General features: G+C 38.2%; 1 protein-coding gene across 1 annotated transcript in view; it reads left to right on the top strand.

Annotated features, from left to right (window-relative positions):
* SPPL2B (signal peptide peptidase like 2B) overlaps positions 1–17825 on the top strand; it is a 25846-nt gene extending 8021 nt beyond the window's left edge. The window contains exons 3-16 of the mRNA XM_010284987.1: positions 2492–2611; positions 4832–5014; positions 5654–5743; positions 6128–6267; positions 7098–7240; positions 8119–8215; positions 8372–8488; positions 9991–10072; positions 10900–10974; positions 11096–11158; positions 12585–12684; positions 13678–13755; positions 15872–16032; positions 17031–17825. Coding sequence (XP_010283289.1) covers positions 2492–2611; positions 4832–5014; positions 5654–5743; positions 6128–6267; positions 7098–7240; positions 8119–8215; positions 8372–8488; positions 9991–10072; positions 10900–10974; positions 11096–11158; positions 12585–12684; positions 13678–13755; positions 15872–16032; positions 17031–17318 — 1737 coding nt within the window. The 3' untranslated portion in view covers positions 17319–17825. The remainder of the gene's footprint in view (positions 1–2491; positions 2612–4831; positions 5015–5653; positions 5744–6127; positions 6268–7097; positions 7241–8118; positions 8216–8371; positions 8489–9990; positions 10073–10899; positions 10975–11095; positions 11159–12584; positions 12685–13677; positions 13756–15871; positions 16033–17030) is intronic.
* The last annotated feature ends 514 nt before the right edge of the window (positions 17826–18339 follow it).

The following is an 18339-nucleotide window of genomic DNA, read 5'->3' as shown; positions in this document are numbered from 1 at the left end:
AGACCCTCCCATTGAGTCACGAGGTTCAGAGTGGACCCCCTTGCTTTCTAACGTTCTCAGAGAGGAGTCTAGGTGCAGCTGAATCCACTCCTAGTCACAGACTTGGTCAACAGTATGACTAAAGGGATTAAATGCAGGGGTCTTGGTGTGATGATTCAACGTATGATTTTGTGTTTTGTGTAACTTTGGATGGCCACAATCTGATGTGGAATAGTAGCAATTTTAACTTCATTAACTATTAAGGTATGTTAAATTATATCATTTTCTAACAAAGCTTAATAACACAGCAATTTAGTTAAAGACTTAACAAGGTTCTCAAATTACATGCACAGACACAGATATAGATATACATATCTAGAGGGGGGGAGAGAGAGAGAGATCTATATATATGCACACACAAAGGCACCCGTTAAAAATTCCCCTTGAATTCAGTGAAATACTCACACTGAATGCCTTTGCATTTCTCAATGGATGAGGGTTGAGCCTCAAGGAGTGGGGGTTTCAGCCCAGGTCCCGTGCAGGTCTTTGGCAATGGTCCTTTAAACTTTGCAAACTTGAGAGTTTGCGAGCTGTGAGAGGCATCCCACTCAAAGGGAGGTGCTGGTCTGCTGTGGTCCAAGAGAGCTCAAAGGGCCTTAGGTAGAACCACTGTTTATAGGGTCACAAGGTGATTGACTGTAGGCATCAGTAAAGTTCCATCCTCATCACAATCATTGGCAATAATTCTCAAAATTACAGTGATGCCTGTACTGGTACACCCATGTCATGATTAGATAAAATATGTTCTGGGGCTATCAGGGGATGATTAGTTATTCCCACAACTGATAGTCCTGGAACAGGCAGTACCATTCCCCACCTCAGCTACAGAAGAGTGCTTGGTACGGTCAAGGGGCTCTTAACCCCTAAGCTCATTGCACCAAGGTCAAAGCTGGGCGAGAGTTCCAGGAGCAAGGGGGGAAGAGGGGTAATGCACCACCACAGTTTGAAACCCAGCTTGTGACTAACTGTGCGTGAGGTGCACACGCAGCTTTGAGTTCCTAGTTCTTCAGCTCAGGACTGCAGCCTGGGCTGTACTTGGGCGTAGAGTTCAGATAGTCTTTCCACTGCAACTCAGCTCTGTTCCAGAGGCTGACTGTCAAATGGTGGCCAAAAGCTCATGATTCATTATTTTAGTTAAAGGATTTTACCCATAAATAACTGGAGTGAATCTGTCATGTTCTGCCTCTGACCTTGTTGCAGGTTAACCCTGGTAGGTAGCTAAGCACTACGCAGCTGCTCGCTCACTTCCCCTCCCACCCCTAGTGAGACAGGGAAGAAGAGAGGAAGAGTAAAAGCCAGAAAACTTGCAAGTTGAGATAAAAATTGTTTAATAAGCAAAGGAGAAGTAGAAGAAGAAAGAAAGAAAATGAAACAAATGATGCAAAAGCAATCACTCACCACCTCCCACAGGTGGCCAATGCCCAGCCAGTTCCTGAGGAAAAGATTACTAACCTCCTTAAAAAAAAACCCCTCTTTTCACTTTTCATTGCTGAGCATGACATTATATGGCATGGAATATCTCTTTGTTTAGTCATCTGCCTGGTTGTGTACCCTCCCAATCTCTTGTGCGCCCCCCAGTCTATTCACTGTGAGGACAGAGTGGGAAACAGAGAAGGCTTTGACACTGTGCAAACACTTCAGCAATAGCTAAAACATTAGTTTATCAGCATTGTTTTGGTCACAAATCTAAAACATGGCACCATACCAGCTGCTATGAAGAAAATTAACTCCATCTCAGCCAGACCCAGTACAGGACTGTAAGTATAACTCTTAGATACATAGTCTTCACTACTTGTAGCAAATATTGCAGTGACTGCTGATCACTGAAGGAACAGTGATCCTGATTTTCAACAGGGAAAGTATATGCAGTGTGTAGTCTTGAGAATCTATATGTGCTATCTAGGACATAAAAAGAGAGCCGATGATGCTCTGGGGGTCTTGTAAGACCTATAGCAAAGGTGTCCAGGGCTGAGTTTTGGAGCAATGTGAATCTGGAATTGATTATTAGTTCAGGCTGTACTTTCAGGAGTTGGTAGGGGCCAGACCTCTTATTCTAGCTCTCTTATCTGTTCTGGAGTAGTCCAGACGTAACCAGAGTTCTATTGCTCTGGTTATATCCAAATATGCGCCACTCTGGCCGTGTTTTGGGGGTTGTTTTGGTCTTTTTTTTTTTTTTAAAGGCATCCAGTAACATTCAGTGAGGTTTCATTTGATTCTTTGACTGGTTGCTGTGTAGGAGGGAATTTTGCCTAATGTCTCTGAACTCTTTGTTTGAAGTGTGATAGAAATAATAACAAATTTCACTGTACTCCCTTGCATAGATACTAAAACTTTTGTAGATTTTTTTTTTTTTTAAATACAAACCAGGGTAGTCAACAGCAAGTTACGCTCATTATTCTGATCTCTCGTGTGGCCCAGAATTCTTCTAGTGAAATTTTTGTTACATTTTCAGGTGTACTGCGAGTATGGGATGGTACATGTCCTTTCAGAGAAGGGGAGCAACAAAGGAAAAGACTACTGTATCCTCTTCAACTCTCAGTGGGCCCATTTGCCACATGATCTGGGTAAAGCTGTAAGTACCTAGCCAGTCAATGACAGAAGAATGTATTCAAAAATGCTTTTGTTACTGGGAAACTTCAACTTTCTAACGTGGATTAGTACAACTTGAAGCAACTACTTTGTTTGCTCTACTTAGAAAATATTTCTATGTGTTAAGATCACCCTAGGCAGTGCTGTGATGGCAATGTTCTTTTCCAAGCAGCATGCAGAGGTAATGACTATTTCTGGTTCAAAACAAAAATATTCCTTTTGCACAACATGATCAATTAAATAAAAATGGCACTAACCTATGGTTGGGAAGGAGTTTTTATATGTCAGTATAATACAAAAAGATACCATGTGGCCTTACAAATATACTGAACTGTGACCTTTAGTGCTTTCTCAGTGGTTCATAGTTCTGTCAAGTGTAAGAATAAGTAGTTACAAACTGTGTCAAGCTTTTGTTGCATTATCCAAAGCCATATGAGCTGACAATTGAATCAATTCTCCACTCTCTTCTGTGAGAAAAAGTTACTGTCACTGAATGATGAAATCAGCAAATGCACTTTGAATGAGCTACTAATTGGGGAAGATGTGGAGTAGTTGATAGATGCTATGTTCTTTTTATTCATTGTGTTCTTTATTCATTGTGTTCCTTAATCTACCAGTTGAGTGCTACACAGAATTATTATTGTTCCTTATCAATGTATAATCAAGTCTTAATTACCATTGAGGGGTTCATCGGGACTGCAGATTAATCCCTAGATACTTAGATATCTCAGATGCTGCAACTGCCTTTGCTTTGTGTAGACCCAGCTAATAAACTTTTGCACTTGACCTGACTCTGTGTAACCTGAAGGTAGCACATCTATGTACTGTATCCCTTTGCTTCAGTAACAGAAGTGGGAATGCAGAAGTGAATGAAGCTGGTTTGAGAGGCTTAGGGTCTCGTTCGACTAGATCCAGGCAGACTTCCCACAGTCTCTAGCATTCTAGACTTTAGGATTTGTGAGAGCTAGGGACTGTACTGTAGACATCTTGTTTCAACAGATCGCATAAAAAGTCACTGGAGACATATTTCAGTAGCTCTGTGGGAGCTAATGTAGTCCAGAATAGCTTGCAATGAATTGAAACTGAAGCACTGAACAGGTGCAGGTTCTGACCTGCCTTCCACAGTGCACTTGGGTTGCCTGTGCTATATCCCCTGCCCATCCTGTTTCCTTCTTCAGCTGTCCCTCTGCCTTTTCTTTCACATTCTCCCTCCTTCTCCTTCCCTCCAGTACTCCAGCAGTACAATTTATTACTGACATGATGTAGTGCAGTGACCTGAGCTCAGTCTGTGGTGTCGTGCTCCGATAGAGCTGATGAGCTTTCCTGAAACCTGGACAAGCAGGAAGTGTGTGTAGAGACATTTTACTTTCTCTAAAGTTGGAGCCAGGTTGGAGACAGCCATTTTATGAATAAGCTGGGAACTACTAATAGCTTGACCCTTATTTTTCCCTGCTAAAACAATAGAGTCAGTTATACAGATATTTGGTATTGTATCATGTACCTATGGATTTCTAATACAAGGTGTTACATGTGTCAGCTTTTCAAGGCTTCTAAAGCCTTGAAGTGTCTTGGGCTGTTCCTCTCTAAACATACCAGAGTAGATATCTTTGGGTCCGAAGAGGGCCAAAACTAAGGAATTGGGGCAGGCCTGCAACATCTCTGAATCGCAAGCAGTGAGAGAAGCAGCTTAGAATCCAGTATCAAGGTGCTTAGGATCTTACACCATCCTCGCATACAACAGGAAATTTGATTGATTTTCCATGTTAAAACCTTCTTCCTTGTCTCAGACCTTTGTTTCACTATGCTTTTGTGATTCACTCCAGCCTGTGTTTGTGTTTCTAGCTGTTCATACCCTGCATCATCTCAGCCTGCCACTCTGTGCCATCCTAACAATTATAACAGTGCTGTACTCCTCCTACATCCTGGATGTGTGCATCAGGACAGCAACAGTGCTGAAGAAAACTAATGCAAGTGCAGATCATAACCCAACATTTATTACCAGCAGAATTCTGTACAATAAGGTGAAGCAAGGCAGGACTCGACATAATAGAGAGGGGAGCACTGTTTCAGCTTTCAGTTTTCTCTGAGAATACTCTATCACTCCATTGCCTGAAAATTCTAAATTACCGTTTAGAAACTCTGGTTTCTGCTCTTGACTTTTTATAATTTTACATATGTATTTAACTAATTTCTTTCTTTTCAGTCACTCTTGCAACTGCAGGATCAGACAGCATCTGTTTTGTGTTCTCCTTCTGATGTACCTGATGGGGGATTTAATAACCAAATCCCCATGGTGATGCGAGGGAATTGCACCTTCTATGAGAAAGTGAGGCTTGCTCAGATAAATGGAGCTCGTGGGCTGCTTATTGTTAGTAGAGAGAGACTGGTAAGTCTCTTCCTTTCTATATTGCTGATACTCCTCTGATGTTAGATATTGTCTTATTGCTGGCATGTGATGCTCCTCTTTTAAATAATCTATGTGTTTGTGTTTATGCATTTACATTGCATAGCTATGTGTGGAAATAATATGGCTGAAGGAAGGATTAATGAAGCAAAAAAGGGTACTCATTTAAATAGGAAGAGTGCTGCGCAGAGCCCATGTAACATTCAAGTCAAGGGCTCGGAATTATCCTTATGAAAGGATTCCTTATTGGAATCAATGATATCTAGAGCACAGTGAATCTAGTGCTTTAGATTCATCTGGAGCGTCACCAGTGTGTGTTTTGTAAAATTAGTAGTGTTGAATGCTGTAGTCAATGCTAGAGGCACATATCAGTCATAAAACTGTGACCCTGATGTGCAAAAGATACTGCCTGAAGTTTGGTTGCTGCATTTGGCTGTTACAGTCTTTAATGACTTATGTTTTACTGGAAACAGGGATACATTTTTGTTTTTAGTTTTTGCTGTCATAATGTTCCTTTCTAGAATATTTTCCAAATTAAATGAAATGGAACTTGCAGCTTTTGAAGTAATAGAAGTATTTGCAGAAATTAATATATTTTTACCTGTCTGAACTGTCTTTCAGGTTCCTCCTGGGGGTAACAGGAGTCAGTATGAAGAAATTGATATTCCTGTGGCTCTGCTCAGCTATACTGATATGTTAGATATTAGCAAGGTAAACTTGATACTAAATGCTGTGATTCATATTAGCTCATTTAAATGAGCCATTGCTCAACAGTATCAGCTCATCTTAGGAGCTTTGAATCTGTAGAGAGTTGTACTCATGAAGATTGCATTATTATGTTTTGGAAAAAAAAAATACAAATCTCTTGGAAGGTTATTTCTCATCTTGAGAACAAAATCAAAATTGAGCCTCGTGCTGGAAATAAATATCACTGATAGTAGAGAAAATAGATTGCTCTTAAGTATTTATAATAAAGTTTGATTCTGAGGTTGCTGAACCTTTGCTAAGGTATAACTGAATAAATAACTGAAATAACTGAACCTTTGCTAAGGTAGCCTTTTGGAAATGCTTCCTAACTTGTGCTTACCTCCGCAGAGTTTTGGCAGCTCAGTGAAAGGGGCGATGTATGCACCAAATGAGCCTGTGCTAGACTATAACATGGTGATTATATTTGTCATGGCTGTGGGGACTGTTGCAATTGGAGGCTACTGGGCAGGAAGCAGGGATGTGAAAAAGTGAGTAACTGGAATGTAGTATGTAAGTTTTCTTTTATTTTTCACAGAAAAAAAAATACACAGTATTTATCTAAAGATCACCTGGTAGCTCTGCTGATGAGGTTCGGAGTCTGTCTATATAACCAGAATGGGAAAATGCTGATATGACATTTGAAAGGCCCTGAACGTTGTATTGTCACTGTATGAAATTATTAGAGTATAATTTTCATGTAGATTATTTTAGTATTTTGCCTTGTCAAAAAGCCAAACAGTGTAAAAGCTCAAAGGATAATTGGATAGTATAGGCTTCCTATTTGGACTTTTGCAGAAAATCACCCTAAAAATATTTTGTAAAAAAAAAAAAAAAAAAAAAAAAAAAATTGTTTTTACTAGTATAGTACAAAACAAACTTATTAGATGGCTAACATATACTATATTTATTATGAATATTTTATTGAAATTTTGTGGTTACTCTTTGCCAGTAAGTGGAGTTGGGGGGAGGAGGTCTTCTGTGCCACACTTTTGCTTTATATTTACAACCTGACTTTAGGATTTCTTCTGAGGTCAGTAAATTATTCTGCAGTGATTTTCAGGCTTCCATTCAGTTGTTAGTGATGAAAACTAGCATTCTTCATAAACTAATACAGTGATTACTGTTTTATGCACTATGTTATATCTGATGTTCATACATCCATGTAAAATGGAGTACCACTGACTAGAGTGGAAATCAATGCAGGCATTCGTGTCATGTCATGTTTTCCAACCCCATGTAGTTCTCACTGAAGATTCAGTGCCCTTTTGTATACTGTTGCAGAAGAAATGGACTGACTATAGCCATGTTACTCTTTCAGGCGATACATGAAGCACAAACGTGACGATGGGGCAGAGAAACATGATGATGAAACAGTTGATGTGACTCCAATAATGATCTGTGTATTTGTAGTGATGTGCTGCTCAATGCTGGTCCTCCTTTATTTCTTCTATGACCACTTAGGTACTCCTAAAGTTTTATTTGTATTGATACATGTTGAATATCACAAGGCTGCCATCATTTAAAGAACATTTTTATTGTGAAAATAATTGTGAAATGGCTGTCTTCTGCCATGTTTCTTCATCCCAATATGATTTAAAACCCTGTAAGGAAACCCACTGAATAGGTTTTGATACCTGCTTTTAGTGAGGTTGGATTAGGTGATCATAGAGCTTCTTTCAAACATTAAAGCCTATTAAGTGGATACAGACTTAATGTCTTCCACCTTTTATTTTTGTCAAAGGTGTTCTCAAATCTGTACTAGTCTTTCTATTATTGTTCAATTTGAAGTTAAGTTATGGGATCCAGGATCAATTTTTTTCTTTGATGGTAAGTTTCTACTGATCACTTATCAAATTGATTAAAAAAAGACCATGAGAGCCTAATGCACTGGAACTTTCATCCTCATATTTCTGAGGAAGTTATGAAAGATGCATCCCATCTGTATTAATTTTGCTACTGAGTGATTTTAAGAATTCCCTTAAAACACTTACATCTACTTATGAGAAGGGTAACATGTTATCATAAATTGCCTTTCAGGTTTATGATTTAATGACTTTCTTTAAGAATACTAGCACCGAGGTTTTGATTTGTTGAAGTAGCTATTGCATAAAGTACATCTGAGTAAAACTACCTAGATACTTGAAGTGCATAAATTTAATCAACAAGAATTTAAAGTCTCTGAATTTAACTTTTACTGGTGAAATGTAAGCTTATTTCTCATCCAGGCTTTTTGATTGTCTGTTCTTTATTCATCGGGGATGGGGGAGGGGGGGGCGGGGGACCAAACCACAAACATCTCTTACTTTATCTTACTTGGACTTACACTGTTTCTTTCTCAGTCTATGTTATCATAGGAATATTCTGCCTGGCTGCTTCAATTGGTCTGTACAGTTGTCTGTCTCCCTTTGTAAGAAGATTCCCCTTGGGGAAGTGTAGGTATGTGGCAACTTCTAAATTTTTAATAGTCAAAATTAACTTTTTATAGTGTTGGGTAGGTGTGGGATTTCCAAGGCGGTTTCATACATCACAACATTTATAAAGGAGGAGGGTAACTACATAGACAACTGTAGCTTTGGTGTGCTTCATTTTCAGAATCCCAGACAACAACTTGCCTTATTTTCACAAGCGTCCACAGGTCCGGATGTTGCTATTGGCAGTATTTTGTATCTCTGTCAGCATAGTCTGGGGAATCTTCAGAAACGAAGATCAGTAAGTGTATATTTTAGTTTCTGTGCTAGAAATTGTAATATGCTTTATAGTATAAGTAACTGACATCTGTAGAAGCCTAAACTTATGCAAAATTTAGGAGTGACAGGAAAGAAACTAGATACTGGGGTAGAAATTCTTAATTGTTCCTTATGTACCTCATCTTTCTCTCGTTGGTTTAAGTTACAGAAAACTGTCTCTTCTTAAGCTTGAATTTCCCTGAGTTCCAGTCCGTATTCTAATCTTTTTGGCTTAAGACAGCTGTTCAGAAGTGATATTAAAAGTTGGACACAAGTTGTCTAACTGACTTCTTTGGGTGATGGTCTGTGTGTACATTTGCTCAGAGAGAATAAAAGCTGTGAAGACTGTCAGATCTTTAATTTCTCTCAACTGCCTGGTATGAGTAAATAATTCTGTCTGTCCAGTATTGCTGTGGTACCCTATTATAGCATGTTCTTCTTACCACTCTTATCAGAGACTTTTTTTATTAACCCTTTACCTCACTTCCAGATGCTCCAATTTCCCCACATATACATGATGTGTTCATCTTCTTGGTCCCTCTATCAGGGATTCTGTCTATCAAGGATCCTATGTTGGAACTGAAATGCTGGGTTGTGTTTCTGCTGATGGTACCAAAGATGTCTTGCTTGTGCCTTGAATGCCGGTTACTGGCTTTGTGGGCTCCATTTTCTGTGTTAAAGCTGTGGATCGTTCACTGACAGAACTCATAAATCCAGGAAGCTTCAACTCTGAAACATATTCTAGAGAAATAAGTGTCAGGCTGAGGAATACAGAAGTGCTATAGAGCTATTCCAACCTGGGATATTTAGAACTAGGAAATCCATTTTCTGCATCCAAAGCTGGAGTGGACCTGAGTGTCCCCCTGCACAAAGATCCATCAGCAAGCGCTCAGGTATTGATTCACAGCCTAATCTCTCATCTGCATCTAGACGTTAACAATTTTAGGGAAACCTTAGTGTGTTGTATCTTAAATTCTACTTCTGTTTGATCCTAGCAATCAAGAGAAAAGCCAAGAGCCTTGGTACTTCTCTACATAACTTGCAAAACACAATCAAGAAACAGCCCCAACTGTAGGTTTACCTCAGCACACAGGGTGTACACATATACACAGGCCAAAGGGCTGCAGCACTTCCCATTTTGGTACCCACTGACCTCGTTCAGTCAGTTTTCAATCTACCTCACTGTTCATGCAGTCTCTTTGAGGATCTTGTGGGAGATTCTCAGTGGAAAGCCTTACTGAAGTCTACCTAGACAACATCCCCACTGCTCTTCCCTCATCTGCCAAACCAGTCTTTTCATTGTAGAAGGTTAATCAGGTTGATCAAGCACAACTTCTCATTTGTGAATCTGGCTGACAACAATGTTGATTTCAAGCAAGTACTTCTAATAAAGTTTTTTGTTGCAAGCAGGTCCTTAGTGAGGGCAAGGCTTGGTCTGGCTTTCCTGCTGTTTCCTGCAAAAATGTTACTCTACTCTTTCTTCAGGTGGGCCTGGGTTCTGCAAGATGCTTTAGGAATTGCTTTCTGTCTTTACATGTTGAAAACAATTCGCCTGCCTACATTTAAGGTATGAAAGTTAAACAGATGTAAAAGGAGGATGTTTGCCTGTATATAGTTGAACAGAGGCACTTATAATGGAGTACATGGGCTTAGAAATGCACTTCCATTCATATGTAGCCTGGAAAAGAGTGATGTAATAAGTATAATGTAGACCAATAAGTGGCATGTGATTGTTACGCATGGTGTTTGGTAACTTGAAAGCTCTGTAGGTTGTTGAAAGCACACACCACACGCTTGTGGGTTGTTTGCGGGGGGGGGGGGAGAAGAGGTGTTGTCTGGGTTTTGGGTTTTGGTTGTTTTTTTGTGGGTTTTTTGGGTTTTTTTCAAATTTGACACACAATTGATGCATCATTCTGGTGTTTTTTCAAATCTTCTAGAATTTATTCTAGTATCCTAAGAGTAAAAATCAGTATTAGTCATTTAGTTGCTCCTTAGGCAGCTCTTCAAACTCTGTTTCAAGTTATCTTCACCTATAAATTTGTTTCCCTGTATAGACCAGCCAAAGTAATGTGGATACTGTTTCAAGCTATGCCTAACATGCTCTAGAGAAAATGCAGACCTTCTTAGTATTTCCTAACAATTTGAAATGGCATCATCTCTAGATTTTACAAGACCAACATGTAATTTTGTGTATAAGAATTACTTTCTTTTATATGGTGCATGTGAGACCCAATTCCTCTATCTAAACTATTTAGGAATGAAGAAAAATGTGAGTGACTTGTTTTAGTTCTTGTTGCCTTTTGCCTTGAATAGTCCTAAGTTGCTAATTATTAATTCTTTGCTGTTTACTAATGCATAGTATGTAAATACCAGGTATCTTGTCTCTTCCTTCAGGGTTGTACCTTGCTCCTCCTGGTTCTTTTTGTGTATGATGTATTCTTTGTATTTATCACACCTTTTCTAACAAAGGTAAGTAAAGTATTTTTCTAGTGCCTGCTGCTTATAGAGGAAAGTGTAATGACCTGTTTCTCTGTGATCCCAGACCTGCTGAGTGAGGTGCTGATTTACTATTTTCCACTTTTTTCTTTAGACTGGAGAGAGTATAATGGTGGAGGTGGCTGCAGGCCCATCTGATTCTGCCACTCATGAAAAGGTACTGTATGTAGTCTCAAAATATGGCATTAGCTTCCAGCTATTACACTTTCAACTTCTCTAAAATTCAAAGACCACAAAGCTGAAACAGAGACGCCAGACTGAAAATAATTTAATGTGGAAATACGCACTCCTGAGCCCTCTGGAAACACACACCAAACACAGGAGGCAAAGTGGACTTTTAGTGGTTCGTCACAACAGCTTTGTTCTTCCTTTATCTTGCTTTAAAAGGGTTTAAATATAAGGAAGCTGATTACCTCAGCTTCACAAAAACATGTGACCCCATTTGTAAATATAACTTAGGTAAAAGTGTATATGCTTCATTACAATAAAGAGATAAAACTTTTATGATCAGTCTGTCTCTTCCCCTTCCTCCCTTGTTTTGATAATTGCTTTATGAAAAGCTGAGGCTATAGGCAAAGAAGAGAAACATGAATTGGAGAGACAGAAAGAAAACAGAAGTCAGCATTCAGTCATTCTGTACTGCTTGACAGCAGCCAGCTGCATGCACAACATGTGGCTGACATGGGGAGGAAAGTATGTGAGATGTAGGAGATAGTGAGATACAGTGTGCAAAACAAGTAAGAAATTAATCTATAGGAAAACTGGTTTTGTTAAGGATGTTGGGTCTCTTCTCAGCAATGAATGTAATACTGTTGCTTGGGAAAATGTAGTACAGAAAATAGTTGTTTGCAGGATGAACAACAAGTGGATCAATCCATATAATCCACACTAATTTCTTTAACTTCTTACAGTTTCAGTTTTATGCACAGAATGAATTGTATAGAACAATAATAATAATATAAGTAGATGAATTTTTCTGGCACTAACATAAGAAAAGGGAAAAAAAGAAAATAAAGTTTCTTTAATGTACTGTATTAAAGAGAATACATGTTTGCAATGAACCTTGCTGTACTGCGCCTCAACACTGCAAGTTATTAAATAAGTAGGGACATTTTGGGGGGAAAAAGTTTTCAAGTTATTTGAAAAAGCACTTTTTAAAATTAGTCAAGTCTTTACTCTTTTGAGACTTTTATTGCAAGCAGTAGAATGAAGTAGAAATGCTTTTCTTATGCATGTGGCAGCTTACCTACATTTTTTTACATTCCTGCACTTAAAAGCAGAGTTGATACCATATTGCATGTGAGGACTTTGAAATTAATATAGTGTTTTGAGATATCTTGTCAGGTGGAGTTGTCATGGCTGTTTGTCTTTTAAGATAGGAGTGATTAAATACTTTCTAAAGACATTGTTAGTTGTCAGTAATATTAATAAGACTTTAAACAGAAGGATCTATAATGTAAAAAAGATACATTTGCTCCATTTGAAGTCTGTAGTTTCAGTACAACAGGAACAAGTTCTAGTAGATGGTGTCAGTATGTGTAGAAAACAGCTCTTCATAAGGCACATGTGTCTCTCATTCCAAGCTCCCGATGGTCCTGAAGGTTCCACGACTGAACTCCTCACCATTGGCTCTGTGTGACAGGCCTTTTTCTCTCCTAGGATTTGGAGACATTTTAGTCCCAGGTATTTCTTGTTTAGCATGTTAATAATTTTACTTGTTGCACTGTCATGTTAATTTATTCCTCTTGTGCTTCCGCTTAAAGCAGGAAGTTTGATTTGACTTCTATAAACCTGATAAATTTGTAAGTATATCTTTTATGTTCTTTTTTTCTGCACTATTAACTTTTTCCATAAGAAGTTAAATGCACATTAATCTTATGGTTCAGTTTCATGTGCAGTGATGTCAAGAAGTGTAGAGAAAAAGCAAGAGTTGATTTAGCAACCAATTTTATAGCATGAAACATTTTTACTAGTGTGGTGATAGAGGAGGTTATTTGCCCATTTGCACATGATTTGAGTACATACATACCTGACCGCGCAGAACTTTGTAGTTTTGTTAGTCACGTAACATACAGTGTTTCTACCGCACCTTCTCTCAAATTTGCCTTTAGATATTATGTAGAGATATGAGTATGCCTGGCACCACTGCAGTTGAAAACAAGTGTGTATCTTCTGACTTTCAGGTTTCTCCTGAGAAATAATATGTTTATTTTCCTGTGTTTGGGGAAATATGAACTGTCATCCCTGTCTGTGTCCCCTTCCCCTCCCTGCCCCAACCTGTAATAGGTATAGTCATTAACCATAAATTCCTACTGTCTTTAGCAGGAGCTAGAAGGGATGAACTTACCCTTATTCTTGTTGTGAACGCTGTATTTTTTCAACTGTTTGTTGAGGATGGGATGATGTTTTGTATCTAGGATCTGTGTATTTGTAGATGTTAATTTTATTATTAGAGTGCTTCTGTTGTACTTGGCTTATGTTATCATATAAATGTTTTGTAAGCTGTGCAGCCTCCTGAATGATGCTGTCATAGTACTTCGGCACCCCGGTGTTTAAGTAAGTGTTAGGAGAAAAAAAAAAAAAAATCGTAAGAGTTGCTAGATAATTTGGTGGTTTTGTGTATCTTAATGCGTGAATGTGTTGAAAACATGTTGTAATTGTTCTTTCCTTTCCTAGGATTACTGGTAGCCTATTGCCATAGATTTGATATTCAGGTGCAGTCATCCAGAGTCTATTTTGTAGCCTGCACAATAGGTATGTGTAACAGTGGCGCTTGAACACAATACTGACAGGAGTTGCTCCCTTTAAAAGCATACAGTCGATCTCATGTTACATAGTTTGGGTTTTTTATTCTTCTCCTCCTTTTATTATTAAACAGAAATATTATATCAAAGTACTTTCAAGGCTAGACCTTCCATCGCCAAGTTATCTGATGTCATTTTCCTGAGCTGTTTGGTCTGCCGTATATAAGGGGAGTTACCATGGTTTGTCTCACTATAACCCTTACATCTACACTATATTTATACATGACAACTGATGAATAGGATCTTACAGATTTTTGTTGGCTTTGTTACAAGGTATTTATGCTAGCAAAGACTTAAAAATACTCGAGTTAATGTATGAAGAATTTTAATGAAAAACTGCTTTAGAAATTGTTTTGAAAAAATAGCTAGGTTCTTGTACACTTATAGCAGGGTTAGAGAGATGCTTTTATTTCAGTGTACAAAATCTTAAATAATTTCCTGTCATATACACTTAAATGAAACTGTTGTCTTACCTGGTACTTTCAAAACATTTACAAAAATTGATAGGAAAATATTGTATCAATGAAGAGTCAGCAGTGTACTACTGCAGCAATGAAAACTAACAACATACAGGGCTGTCTTAGCAAGATTGAGTCAGTAGTATGAGAGAAGTGATTATTCCATTAATTTGGCAGTTAAGGCTGATTCTGGAATACTGTATCTAGCTTGGGGATCCCTGATGCAAAATGGATATTGAGATGCTGGAGTAAATCCAGTGGAGGCTATCAAGATGGCTGAGGGCTGGAGCACATGATTTTAAAAGAAGAGAAGGCAAAGAGGAGATTCTGTTGCTGTCCACAGCTACCTAATGTGAGGATTCAGAGAAGACAGACAGACTTTTCTTATAGGTGCACAGGGGATAAGATGTGAGGCAGTGCACTTAAGTCACAAGAAGAAATACTTCAACTATATATAAGGAACTCCCCTAATAACATAATCTGACCTGAAAAAAATTTTTTTGAAGAACTGTAAAAATTTGAGTATTCTAATCATAGAATCATTTAGGTTGAAAAAGACCCTTATAAGATCTGAGTCCAACCATAAACCTATCACTACCAAGTCCACCACTAAACCATGCCCCTAACCATGGCTTTTAAATACCTCCAGGGATGGTGACTCAACCACTTTCCTGGGTAGCCTGGTCCAATGCTTGACAACTCTTTCAGTGAAGAATTTTTTCCTAATATCCTTCCCTGGCACAAGTTAAAGCTGTTTCCTCTCATTCTATCTCTTGTTACTTGGGAAGAGAGACTGACACCCACGTTCCTACAGGCTCCTTTCAGATAGTTGTAGAGAGTGGTAAAGTCTTCCCTCAGCCTCCTTTTCTATAAACAACCCCAGTTCCCTCATCCGCTCCTCACAGGACTTGTTCTCTAGACCCTTCACCAGCTTTGTTGTTCTTCTTTGGACATGCTCCAGCACCTAATTATCTTTCTTCATCTGGTTCCTGAATAAAAATCAGTTGGATTTAGCTTTGTTGTTCAGAAAATGTAATTCAAAAATAATTGCAATATGAGGTCCTAGCTGCTTCTGTTCTGCTTAATAATTTTTGCAGAATATATGCAGAAATTAAATAGAAAGTAATAACAAATTATAACATACAGCTGGCTTTGTTTTTTAGTGGTGGTGCAGGCTAGTAAGAAACAGCCAAAGCCAAGCCAAACAAGCAGCACATGTTATAATGGTCAAAATAATTGGCTGTATCTGTTGAATTCATAAATACAATATAAGGCACAATATTTCTTTTGTTTATTTTGCCTTTCTCAGACTGCTTGAGGTAATGATTTAGTTGCACAGTATGGACTAGGCCAATCACACTACTTTCACAACATATTATTATCAATAGATAAGACTGTAGTATCTCTGTTAAGTAAAGCACTATTCCAAGCTTACATTGTGTATATAATGCTTCTGTCTAGAGAGGCCTGGAAAAAATTTGGAGACGTTGTTCTACATATTACTTGAAAAAAGTTCCTGTTAGAATGCTCATCTAGCTAATTATGTAGTTGTTCTTGAGCAGGGCTATGTCTGAATAACGGGTTTTTGTTGGCTTTGATTCCTTCCAGCATATGGCATAGGCCTTCTTGTGACCTTTGTTGCCTTGGCATTGATGCAGATGGGCCAGCCTGCTCTCCTCTACTTGGTGCCCTGTACTCTTCTCACAAGCTTTGCTGTGGCTCTTTGGAGAAAGGAGCTTGCAATGTTCTGGACGGGCAGCGGCTTTGCGGTGAATACCAGTTTGATATGAGTGTCTTCAAGAAATACTAATATTATAAAAACCTAACTAGAATTAAAGTTGAGTAAAATATTGCAGTATTATCAAACAAAACCAAAGATTTTTGTTTTGCTTGACTGTTTGCTTTTTTACCTACTTTTTTTGCCTCAGTAAGATTTTCCTTTTTTTAATGTTTATGGCAACTTAAACTGGCTAGTGAAAAGTGAGGTAGACCTTGTCTATCCTTGATTCTGCCATAGTTTTACTGGTTTGATCTCTGTTGAAAGTAGTAGTAAAATATTAAAATATACAAAATATAATGTTTTATAATATTATATAAAAGATATCCTTAAAATTTTTTTCTTTATATTTTTTCATAGCCTACTGCTTATGAAGGTAGAAATTTAGTTCAATATAGTAAATTATCACTTTGTTTCACTGTGGTACAAGTGAAAGTAATTTGATTCCAAAAGGAATAATTTATATTGTGATGCTTGATTTGAGATTTTGAATAACTACTTGAAGGGCAAATCTATCAAGCTAGAGGTTCCCCCCAATGAGTTTTATTTTGTTGTTCAACTATTTGTGATAACCTTCACAACTTTTCTCTAGAGAACTGAGTTTAATTGTTGTAAAAATATTTGAAATCATCTGAAATGCTATGGAGAAGTTGCCAGTTGTTGTACACTGATAGTAAAATTAGGCAAAACCAGAGAATGACCAAGTGCCAAAGTGCTGTTTGCCTGTTCCTGTGTAATCAGCAGAGTGCATCTACAGTGAGTGAGGAATGATCAGGCAGAAAGCAGTTAAACACACTTTTGGAGGAAAAATCCCCTCTTGTACTATAAAACACAAAGACAGGATAACTGTGTATGCATGTGTCCACTACTGGAGAATGATAATGGACATGAAGGACCTTTTAATCTTCATCTTATATGACCATCACTCCTGATATCTGGACACTGTAATTCCTGCTTTCTGTCATTCTGACTGTGATCTTCCATTTGCAGAAAGACCTACCTCAGCCTCCCTTGGTGATAGCTCCTGTCAGCTGCCCTGAGCTTCCCAAAGATAGCCACGTACCAGCCTCTCAACAAGACACAGAGCAAATGACCAATCCTACCCTCCATGTGAAAGAGCTGCATGGCCCCACCTCAGCTGCAGAGGAACTGGCTGATACTGACACAAAGCCAGACCACTCAGAAGTTTCTATTGCACAGAGTGAGAAACCAGCTGCTCAGAATAAGGATGACATTGAAAGCAAATGCCTAAATGCAGAGCAAAAACAGCTGGAATAAATTATGTGATAAGAACGCCTTATTTTCCTTCACAAACATATCCATATAAAAACAGTATGTCTTTAGGACTCGTTTAGTAGTGTTTGCATTCATTGAGGAACCTCACTTGGGAGTCTGATCATCAAATCCAACAACGAACGTTCTGTCTCCAGCTTCGGTACAGCTATACACTTCAACCATCTTTCTGAAATATGGTGCTTTACAAGGGTTCTGATGTATGGATTTCAATGATCATTTTATGAGTGAATGCCTTTGACGGTTCCATTTTCATTATACTGGGGTAATATTGAGAGTATTTACACAGTACTCTGTACTTGTGTCACTGTTTTGCTGCTTTGGCATAGTGTAGGTTAACATGGAGGAAAAGCATTGAACAAGTCTGCTACAATGCTTAGTTGAGAGAAACATGATAGGGGTTTTTTAGCACTTTTGCTATTGTCACCTTTTACTTTACTTTTGCCTACTTGTCAAAGCCATTGAATTGATACAAGGGATTGCTTTAGTATAAACTGACATTCAGGAAATGCAGAGACTGGTTAAATTACCAGCCTCTGAAAGGATTTATACTACCATGGTGCATTAAATGCATCTCTTAACTTTTTGTCTTTGTTCTTACTTACAGGTACCTGGGTTGGCTACTAGTCTAGTTTAAAAGGTAGGATGAATGGAGCTACAGGAAGCTTTCTAAGCACTCGTATGAACTCTAGGGGCTATCTCTGAAAATAAACAGTGTTTATCACAGAACATTGTCTGGAAGCAAAAGCATATTAAGAATGTTTAATGTTTTAGAAATAAAATACAAGCTAAATAGCTAAGAAAATAGGTAGTAGCACTATACTAAGCTTAATAGGCAGTCTTTTTGTTGGGGAAAATGTTAAAGTAAAGCAGTAAAATTTCATATGTTTGGGGTTTTGAGCTTCTACTTGTTATTTGTTTAAGGAATATAATTGCAATTTCTAATTCTGAAGAAGATAATCTGGTGTTTTCATTCCCAAGGGAGCACATGTGGTGCTATAGTCAG

The sequence above is a fragment of the Phaethon lepturus genome, unplaced genomic scaffold (assembly GCF_000687285.1).
Source record: "Phaethon lepturus isolate BGI_N335 unplaced genomic scaffold, ASM68728v1 scaffold18034, whole genome shotgun sequence".
NCBI classification, from domain to species: Eukaryota; Metazoa; Chordata; class Aves; order Phaethontiformes; family Phaethontidae; genus Phaethon; species Phaethon lepturus.
This window is presented reverse-complemented; position numbering and strand designations above follow the sequence as displayed.